This window comes from Dioscorea cayenensis, unplaced genomic scaffold (genome assembly GCF_009730915.1).
Source record: "Dioscorea cayenensis subsp. rotundata cultivar TDr96_F1 unplaced genomic scaffold, TDr96_F1_v2_PseudoChromosome.rev07_lg8_w22 25.fasta BLBR01001396.1, whole genome shotgun sequence".
NCBI lineage: Eukaryota > Viridiplantae > Streptophyta > Magnoliopsida > Dioscoreales > Dioscoreaceae > Dioscorea > Dioscorea cayenensis.
In genome coordinates this window covers 206,686-217,144 of record NW_024087787.1, presented here as the reverse complement: position 1 = coordinate 217,144, position 10,459 = coordinate 206,686, and the positions used below count along the sequence as shown (strand labels likewise).

The 10,459-nt window shown below is 33.9% G+C and overlaps 1 protein-coding gene across 1 annotated transcript; it reads right to left on the bottom strand.

Annotated features, from left to right (window-relative positions):
• Positions 1-1,335: 1,335 nt before the first annotated feature.
• On the bottom strand, positions 1,336-8,167 carry LOC120256324 (DNA topoisomerase 1 alpha-like). Its single transcript, XM_039264022.1, has 16 exons — positions 7,965-8,167; positions 5,436-6,904; positions 5,052-5,246; positions 4,572-4,652; positions 4,310-4,369; positions 4,123-4,217; positions 3,843-3,999; positions 3,569-3,694; positions 3,239-3,319; positions 3,065-3,155; positions 2,828-2,982; positions 2,421-2,489; positions 2,248-2,337; positions 2,065-2,168; positions 1,815-1,983; positions 1,336-1,717 (listed from the first exon to the last, which is right to left on the bottom strand). The coding sequence occupies exons 2-16, from the start codon at positions 6,897-6,899 to the stop codon at positions 1,649-1,651; spliced, it is 3,006 nt and encodes a 1,001-aa protein (XP_039119956.1). The 5' UTR covers positions 6,900-6,904; positions 7,965-8,167; the 3' UTR covers positions 1,336-1,648.
• Positions 8,168-10,459: the final 2,292 nt, after the last annotated feature.

Here is a 10,459-nt window from a genome sequence, read left to right as displayed (position 1 = left end):
ATGGAAAATGAGGGAGTGGTTGAGAACTTGAGAATATGGCAAGTTTAGAAGAAAGAGAGACACATATGCCTCCGTAACTTGGTTTCTGAGGGGTAATTGTGTTTTTGAGAACTTTGGTTGGAGTCATGGTTATGGCAAACAAGTCTTGGTGGTGGAGAAAGGATATCTCGCTTTCTCGGGGAAGAAGAAGAAGAAGAAGAAGAAGAAGAAGAAGAAGAAGGGAACTACGCTCTTTCTGCGAATGTAAAAAGAAGGAGAAGAAGTAGAAGGGGAGAAGAAGGGGTTGGTGTCCACGTGGCATTCTTTTGATGACGTGGATAAGTTGTCCACGTAGCCTTTCCACGTGGGCAAGTCAAGTGGAAATTAGGATTCCACGTCATATATCCGGTGGACACGTCAGCATTTAATCACCGGAATTGCCCCAGTGCACTCCCTGTGAAAGCAAATTAAAATAAAATACTCATTTTGATACGAATTGAAAAAAGGTGCTCAAAATGAAGCATGAGCATAATAAGGTACCCCACCAAAAAAATTACCCTTCGGTTCGTTTTATTTATCTTATTTTAGAAGTTTTTTTTAATAGTCTTTATTATTTAATGTTTTTTAAATTTATCTTTATATTTAGTGTATCATTACAATTTCTAATAAATTATATGCAACTTCATATTTTTTTAAAATAAAAAATATATTTTAGAAAATTAATACAATTTTTTTATAAAATTTTAATTGCCAACTAACTTCAATTGATTATCTTAATCTATATAATTAAATAAAATAGACAAGTAAAAAGAACATGAGGGGTATTATGATTCATAATCTTTACTTTTTATTTATTTTTATCTTTGGAAGTCACTTCTTTGTCATATGTTAATCTTACAATAAGTAAACATTTCATAAATAAATTAACTTAAATAAAAATAATACTTATTTTGCAACTTTGATGTTAAAAATTATTTTTAAAAATTATATTTACAATAGAAAATCTCCAACATTCACATTGTTATAAAAACTGAGTTGTGATTTTTTTTAAAAAAAATATAAAAGCCTTTTAATTTTTTAAAATCACAAAAACCACCTTTCATTTTCACGGATGTTCCCAAATAAAACCCCACAAAACCCTAAATTTTACAAGGGCACCTTATCCAACACTTTACCTCTCAAATTTAACAGAATTTATTCCTGGTTTTAATACAAACAACCTAAATATTCATGAATTTACATGAAACACCCTGAAAAGCAAATAATTTCATAAAATTTTTGTTAAACTAACCATTGCCCAGTGAATTGACAGACATTCAGATATAACACAAATTTGTTCAAGCTTTTGAGCACTGATGACCAAAATTTAGCATGAACCCTAATTCAGAGCAATTTGGTTACAATAAGCTTCTACAGCTACAATGACAAGATTAGGTAAGGATCACAATTCAAGCAGAAACAATCTCTCATAAAAATTAGATTTCTCATGACGAATTCGAACAAATGAGTACACAATAAACATGAATCACAGGCTTCTGTCCGCCGATAATATCAAGAGGGCATGAATTCCAGAAATTTCCTCATCATCGTTTAAGAATAAATCCGAGAGAGGCAGCAAGCTTCCTTGCTTAAGAAATTCGGCTGTGTGTTTTTCTTTTCTGTCAAAAGATCAGAACCTGAAGCCGGGTTCGACATCCATTGCCCACGCAAACTTTGCAAGAAGAGACTTGTTGAATATCTGAAAGAAGAATGATTTTTATCGGATCAGATTTCATGTTTAATGTTGAACAAAAAATGGTTTCTGAAGATGATTCGGGATTGGCGGATTAAAACACCTTTTCGATCGGAACTTCGTGACGCTTGCACCAGGCAACTGATATCCGAGGATCAAGGTAGTTGATCTTGGATGTTCCCAGTGCTACTGTTTTCAAATCCTCTTTGATCTTTTTATCTAATTCCATTTTCTCGATTTTTGCATCAATCTGAGCAAGCTTCTTCGCTAATCTGAGTCCAGAAGAAGCAAACTTTTTGTCAGTTAAAGTACAAACGGTCGAAAGAGTGTTTATATATATATATATATCTTACACTTCCGGGCCCAAGTTCTTTTTTTGTTTCCCATCTGCACCCTTCAATGGAGGTTTCCCTTTCTTTGCCCGGCTCAAATCCACATCCAACTCATCCCGCTGAGACTGTCCACACAGTAACAATGGATTGATGCCACAAGTTATACTAACACTAACAGGATCGGTGAGCAAAATTAGGTAGTACCTTCAGATCCTCAATCTTGTCATTTAATTTTGACATTTGAGCATCATGGGACTTGGAAACACTCCGCTGGTGATTGCATATAATAGCAACCTGTAGTGCAGAAAATCTTTCAATTCACAAATTTCCATTCCCGCAACAAACAACTGTAAGTAATACTAAGTGACCGTAGTTACTTCTTTATTTGCGTGCTGATAAACAGCAATCTTTTCTGGAACAGTGCCATCCTTCGTTTCTCTGTTCAACTGAGAGAAACAATAATTGCTTAGATAGATAAAGAACATTCAGGTTGCTTGCATCTCTAGGAATGAATATTTGCGAGTAATTCATCCATCAGATCAGGAAATTTGACCACAAAGCCTAGAATTACATGAAAACTTAAGTTTTCTAATGAAATTTCAGTGCGTGGATTCCTTATTAGCATGGCTTTTTATGATTAAAGGCGTAAAAGGAAGAAAACGGCTAAATAATTAATGGCTCTTTGTGCTAAAGAAAAACAATCTTAGGTATAGAATACAAACCAGGCTTATATAAAGTCAATTTTAATGAAATTAATTTTTTTAAAACAAAGACACTAACTTACCATGTCATCCAAGGTAATTGATGCATTATATGTACGAAAAACTTTGGCAGTCAGACCAGGCATGAGTTCCTTGAGATGTGCATTAAGCTTACTTGTATCCAGCAAGTCAAAAAGATCATCTCCATCTCCTTTTTTCTCTCCGTTGCTTTTTTTGGCTGATAATTACTTAAAAACATTAAAAGTGCCTGCTCTGAACCAAGAATTGATGGAAAGAAACTTTACTGGTTATCCACATACCAGTTTGAAAATCTCCAATGGCCTTATAGACAGGCAACTCAACTTCCACTGTATTGAAATACCTAATGGAATCTTTACCCAGGAAGTCAAACTGTTTGAAATGAAAATTAACAACATTATATTCTTCCCTATGAAGGAATAAAGAAGATGGAAAATAGGAAAAGTATATCCTGCCTGTAATTTATTTGGGGGGACCAACGTAACATTCTCAACCTTTAAAGTGCAGCAACCAACAGTATCTGCCTCATCATCATCCTACAAATATGATCCATCAAAAAAAGTAAATGAGAATTATGTTATAAGATGCATAAACTACACATCTAAAAGGTGGAGTCTATCAAAATATTCTTTTGACAAAGATATTAGATATATACAGACAACAGCCTGCAAGGGAAAAGTATGAGTGAGATAAAATGAATGACAATGACAAAAGCTACAACCAATGAATAAAAGGAAAACACCAAGATAAAAGCTTTCAAAATAGATCAAACCATGCAAGCTTACCTTCTCATTGCCTGCCCTCAGTGCAAGCTTATCAATAAGATAGGTAGCAACGGAAATTTGCCGCTTTGTAGGGTCTTTACTAGTAAAATCTTTTGTATAGTTCACTCGAATGTTCTTAATGTAATCCTGCACAAGGAAATGCAGGTTTAGCTCATGCTTGCTGGAGATTTCTATGCATGATAGAAATTTGAAATGCAAATTGAAAATTTGTTATCATCTATGATCCTATTTACAAAGAGCAACAAATAAGCAGTATTTCTTGGTAACCAGGCACCTTAAGTTTTCTTGCTTTCTCATACTTCTCTTTGTCGCTTTGTCCTTTCAATGAGCTACTTGCTGCCAAAAAGACATATTTGAACTCCTTTGGATTGATTGGATCATTCCAAAAAGCCAGCCATGTAACAGTATTATCATGCTTCACTTCTTTCCACCTGCATAGATTTTGAAGCATGTTCATGACTTAGAATGCTAACCATATCTGGCCAACAAAACCATTATAGCCTTTATGGTATACATCTTAATCAGTAATCACAATGCTCTCAGATGAACATTACCTTTCACCAGGTATTGGGCATTCTGGAACTGGAGCCCCTTTTCCAATGTTAATAGTGATATCTCTTGGCCGAATTCGTCTTTTCAACTTTCCCATCTGAAATTGCGCAAGTCCATTGACTTTAGATCAAACAGTGAAAAGAAAAACAAGATGCACAATTTAGATCCACAGTTATGCTAGAAAAGAACCTTGGGATGTTCTCCTCGTCCACGAAATAACCCTGGTGGCTCAACCCTAAAATTACCAACCTGAAATGTGGATAACGCACAAATTCCGTCTCACAAACAGAAAAATAAATGCAAAGAAAATATACAAGCACATTAGTCAAGATATGCACCAACCACAAAGATGCATCAACAACACAACTTTTGACAAGCATATTACACAGCAAGAAATCATGAAGAACAAAAGCTGGATTAGTATCAAAGTCAGAAGAAAATAACCACTAACCTTCTCTTTCACACCATCGACGATAGCCCACATGTACTTCTCCTCTTGCTTCATTTTCTCCTCTTTCAAATCTTTTTTCTCCTACACAAGGAATGAATTCAGTCACATGCTTCAAAATGATTGTCCCAAGAAATTCAACTTTTAAATGAGAAACACTAAATTGTATAATTCAACTGTAAAGTATTCTAAACTGAAATATTATGACATTTATAGTAAGAAGTAACAGAAATTAATAATAGGTTCATAAATCACAAGCAAATTTGCCACAGGATTAACTAAATTTTAAGTCCTGAAATTGATACAAGAGTAAATAACCTGCATTGGAAAAATTAATCAATAGTTATGGAATGGTGCATATATAGCAATATATGCTGCAGCAAATTACAATCATTTTACAATTATATAACCGCTAGCTAACATAGATCAATTATCAAAAAATAACTTTGGACAGAACCTATTAGTGTAATCACAGTTGCCTACCTGTGAAGTCATTTGCTTTTTCTTCTCCTTCTCCCTGAGATGCCACTCATAAATTGGAGTAAAATCACAGAGCTCATACTTCTTAATAACATGATTCCGACCTAGTATTGGTCTCCAATCATTCATGAAGTTTTCAATAAATTTTGGCTTGGTTGCATAATCAGTGTCCTTCATCACTGCAAACATTGTTGCAACCTGCAATCAAAAGTTCCGTAAGAAAGGAAAAGAAACAAAAGAAAGAAACATAATCAATAATACACCCATCTATACAAGATTTGGATCATTGGGGCCAAGAAATTTTAAGTATCCCAACAAGGAAGCAATCACCGTATCTGTCAAGGAATAGTAAACACTACAAAGATAAATTAGGACCTCGGAGCCTACCTCTTCTTGTTCAGGAGTTAAATCAACAGTTTTCCCATTGTAAAGCATTTTAATTCCATGAGGCTTGTATGGAGGAGGAAAAATAACACCATTATGTTCCAGGGTCGTCCATTTCTGTCCTCCACCAGATCCAGGTGGCACCTTTAAAGATTTTGAATATTTAGAATCCTTAATTGCTTGTTTTGACTTGCCATCTTTCTTAAATGATGAAGACTTCACTTTGTTTATCTCTTTTTTGACAGACTGCTTGATATCTGAAGAAACTTGTTTTTTTGTTCTTTGTGAAATGGTCATGTCATCATCATCATCTGCAACCTCACGCTTAGATTTGATTGAATTGGGAGTCCCTGAGAGTTTAGCTTTCTTAGTTGAAGCATCTGAAGTAGCATCGCCATCACCAAGAGGCCGCTTGTTTACAACTTTGGGCTTTGATTCACTTGCTGAGTCTTTCTTGTTTGATCCATTCTGCTTAAGACTAGATTTTGATGGTTTTTCCTCATATGAGTCGGACAACTTCTGGGTAGAAGCACAGCCACTGGATTGTGACTTGAACTTTGAAGACAAAGGTTTTTCATCTTCAGACTCATATGGATCCATCTTGATATTTGATTTCAACTTCTCTGATGATGATAAACTTGGCATGGAGGAGTTGAGACCCTTTGTTGCACGCAAAGGTTCATCACCAGAATCGGACAACTTCTTGGAAGATGTACCTGCAACAGGCTTTAGTTGAGCCTTTGAAACCAACAGTTTTTCATGTTCCAAATCCCAAGATTCTTTCTTTGGTTGAGACCTGGAAATTGATGCCTCCGCAGCTTTCTGTGGTTTTGGTTGAGGCGAGTCAAGTGGTCTCTTGGCCTGCGTGGAACTGCAGACACTGCTTTTCTGCGCTGTCCCAGAAGATGAAAACTTTAACCTAAGTGGCACATAATCATCTGAATCATCAGAGCTTTGTGGTTCATCATGAGATTTATCCAGGGTTGGTTCTTTTGCATCTTTGGTTTCAAGTTTAATTTTTGATGATTCTTCAATCCCCTTTTGAATGGGCAACTGATTGGCTTTCCGATGTACCATAGAAGACCTTAATGACTTATCATCGTGAAAACCTTCACCAACTGACCTGTTTGGTTGTGACTTTTCAATATCATTACCTGCCAATTTTTTATCTGACTGACGAGATGTTGAAGCCAGAGAACTGGATTTCATTGCAACTGATTTTTCAAGTGATGACTTACCGACTTTATTCACCTTATTGTTTTGTGAACTTGAGGTCTCGCTATTATGAGTACCATGATCAGATTTAGGCCTTCCAGGTGATCCATCAGGTGTTTGAGTTAATGACTTTTTTATATCTGAGGCCATCTGCCTTTGCCTGGAAGCACTACTCCGCCTAAAAACAATTGGTTCATCATCATCTTCACCGTCATCAAAAGGAACTTGCTTGATGCAATCATGGATGGCCATTGTTCCTAATTTAGATAATATCAACATGTTTATTAGAGAATGAGAGGAAAGTTGAAAATTTTGGCCATAAAGACACTCAACACGGATATACTTGGTCACTCAGATGCAATTTTTTTTTAAAAAAAAATTTATGAATATCCCATTACAAGGCTATAGTTCAATAATGAAATTGCACAAGTGGCATGTGTTTTTCATAGCACATCTTCTGTAATCTGAATCTGAAGCAAGCAGGACAATATCAAAATTAACAAGTAAATACTTGAAAGAATGCACTTGATTATGCAAAACAATGGCAATAGCATATCAAACAGATCATCTAGTTGTTTGCTCTATAAAAATATTGAAATACTGTTATAAAGATATGCATATGTCTAGAACAGATAAAATAGGACCATCAATGAACACTTTGAAAATAAAATTAAAAAAAAATGCAGTATGTTGGTTCCTATTTCTTGCGTAACCACAATACCCTGACAAGTCCGTCATTAATAAATCAAACAAGCAAAAATAGGATGAAATAATATACAGTAGTATCAAAAATAGAAGGTGAAAGAAAATAGTTAAATATAAATTCCTCAAGCGAAGGTCACCAAAAGTGAAAAACCAATATAGTGCAATCTACTAAATTGAAAGAACAGACTCATGTATGCTTCTAAACATCAGCCAAGTATTGCACCTAAAATTCAAGAAAAGATCTAATTCACAAACATAACAGAAAGTTCTGATCCAAGCCTTATAAGCAATCTCACTAAACAATTCAGAAACTGCAGCAAATAGCCATTGTTTTAAACAAAAAGATGGAAAATTGAACATCAACAACCGAATATTACTACATTCCTTCATTTCAAAGCTCCAGCACAAGATCAATGAAACCAACAGGCAATTACAAGAAAGCAAATAACAAATGCACATACGATAGTCAAACAGTAACCATATAAATCATCAACTGAACTCCAAACCATTCATCAAATATGGAAACCAATAATCAGCATCTAATTGAACAGGAATCCATCAAATACGGCACAGAAACAAAGGGCATCCGATCTTCAGGCAAAAAAAGTTTACCTTCTTTCTAGCTCGTCAAGGAGCCGTCTTTCCAGATTGGATTGGAAAGGGGAGAGAGATGGAGGGATTGGAAGTCGGTAAAGCTAAGATCTGGAGCTTCGGATTGAAGAATCGGGATAATTTTGGTGCCCAATTTAGGGTTTTTCCTAGTTTTGGGCGAGGGTTCTCTTTTCCCCCTTCGGCTCTTCACCCAACCTTGGGCTTCTATTTTGATGGCGTGCATTTTGCAGAAACCCCCTCAAACTGTACCAAAATTACCAAACAATTACATTTCGTTGTTTTTGTATAGTTTTCAGAAACACCATCAAAGTTAACAAAATTAGAAACATTGCTTCATGAAATGCATATCACTGTCTTTGTACACGTGCTATGTACGTGTCAACACAAAGGTGGGACTGTATTCAAGGATAGGCAACCAATTTTTTTCCCTTTGAGGATAAATATTTGATGAAGAATTTTTTTTTGTTTTTTATTCATTAATTCAAGTTTTTTTCTTTTTTTTTTAAAAAAAAAAATTTACAACTAACTTTTGGGGGTTGGTTAATGTTTGAGAGACTGATTTTGTCACTAGTGGGAATATACAATGACTTTGTAAGTCAACATTAAATAAACGTAGCTTAAAAGATAAAAGAGGTATATTGAATAGTTAAATTTGTAACCAAAATTTTCAGTGAAGTTGTTATTTGATAAAACAATTTAGTCATTTTAAAAAGTGGGTGAAATAAAGAAAAGAAATGCAAGCCAGTGGAATGAGAGATGCATTCAAAGTGGCTTCCTTTTGGGAATATAAAGTTTATCTTCATATATATTAGAAGTTGAATATTTATATCCTGTCATCTCTTCACGCTAAATCATCCTTTTAACCATTTCTATATCTCATTTGCTAAGCATGCGTGTTAGTTTGAGAGGAAGGTAGTATATTTCTAAATAGTTACATGTATCTAGATGCAGGCAAGACGAAAGTGCATTTTCACTCTTTAACTTATATATATATATATATATATATATATATATATATAATTGACGGTTCACATGTGAGGAGATACACATCACTTGGAATTGATTGTTTAACTCATGCACACTCACTCAATCAATACGGAAATTGAATTGTAAACACATTACCACACCTGGGGATCAGTTTTGGCACCAATGTCTTTCGTGCATTTTGAATTTTAAATAATAAAACTTTTTATAAAACACTTTTTGTAATGATGCCAGTACTATAACTAGATCAAAGACTCCTTAGTCTTTAAATTACATTTATATAGCCACTTCAGTATCTACATGTACTATTGATTCTAGAATATTAAAAAATAACATAAAAATAAATTTTAAAAAAAATTATGATATGTATTTAAATTTTTATTGTTTTAATAAATATATATTTATCCATAGTTGGATTAATCGATTGACAATTTAAACATATAATTTCATGTTCCATAGTTTTTAATAAAATAAAAATATTCTGATTAGTCATTTCAAATTACAGCAAGGAATACATAGCAATATTTGAATTTGTGCTACAAAACTATATTTAAAATCTGAAGTGAAAATGGACGCATAGAGAGAGAACTAAAATGATGTGAGAACATAGAGATGAGATATGTAGTGACGAAGTACAGTATCATAATACCATGATAGTTTAAACTGAAGCCATGTATCTTCTTTGGTTCCGGAGCTGGAGTAGTGCCTTATTTTTTACTTTTCATATAACTATAAAATTATAAATAATTTAAAATTAAACCCTGCCTAAAACAATAAATCACATAAAAATAAATACATACATATATAGTTATATATGTGTACAACGGTGAATAATATCAAAATGAGGGATTTGTTTGGTTTTAAAACCAGGTAAGTTGAATATGTTTAAACTCGCCTTCACAATAAAATTGGTATAAAAGAAATCAAACATATTATTTCATACTCCATGGTCAAGAATCAACTATAAATAAATATCTTTTATTACAAAATATTTTTTATATAAAGTGGATAAATTATTATGGGTCAGGGACCCCGCAATGGTGTAACCCCGCACGACTAGACTGGTGGCATACCTTCCTGGCAGCCTAGTCAAAGGAGTACGCACACATAGGCACGCGATTAATCTCTCACATATACCACGTGCCACATATATGTCCTTATCTAAGTGGCAGTGTGGAGTTAATTTCTTAAATCATACTCCAAAAATTTGACTTTGGATCTCCTCCTTTATACTAGGGACCCTTATCGCTCAATCTGGAGGTCTTTGGTGATATTCTTAATTAAAATATACACTCGTAGTTTTATATTTTGTAATATATATATATTATATAGGCTATTGTGGTTTTTTTAATATTGTAAATTTTTTTTTATCAAAATACACATGTTTTGGATTATTTACCTAAATGCGCATTTTAGGGAGGGAAACACGAAAACTTCTCCCATTTTCAACTTTTTTATTTTTTTTAAATATAAAAAGCAGGAGAAGCTCACTTTTTTCTATTTTTTTAATT

Excerpts from the sequence above, each read along its gene's own strand:
- LOC120256324 (XM_039264022.1), bottom strand. The coding sequence starts at position 6,899 with ATGGCCATCCATGATTGCATCAAGCAAGTTCCTTTTGATGACGGTGAA. Across the intron at positions 4,218-4,309 it reads GACGAGGAGAACATCCCAAG|ATGGGAAAGTTGAAAAGACG; the intron begins GTTCTTTTCTAG and ends GCGCAATTTCAG. Across the intron at positions 4,000-4,122 it reads TGCCCAATACCTGGTGAAAG|GTGGAAAGAAGTGAAGCATG; the intron begins GTAATGTTCATC and ends AAATCTATGCAG.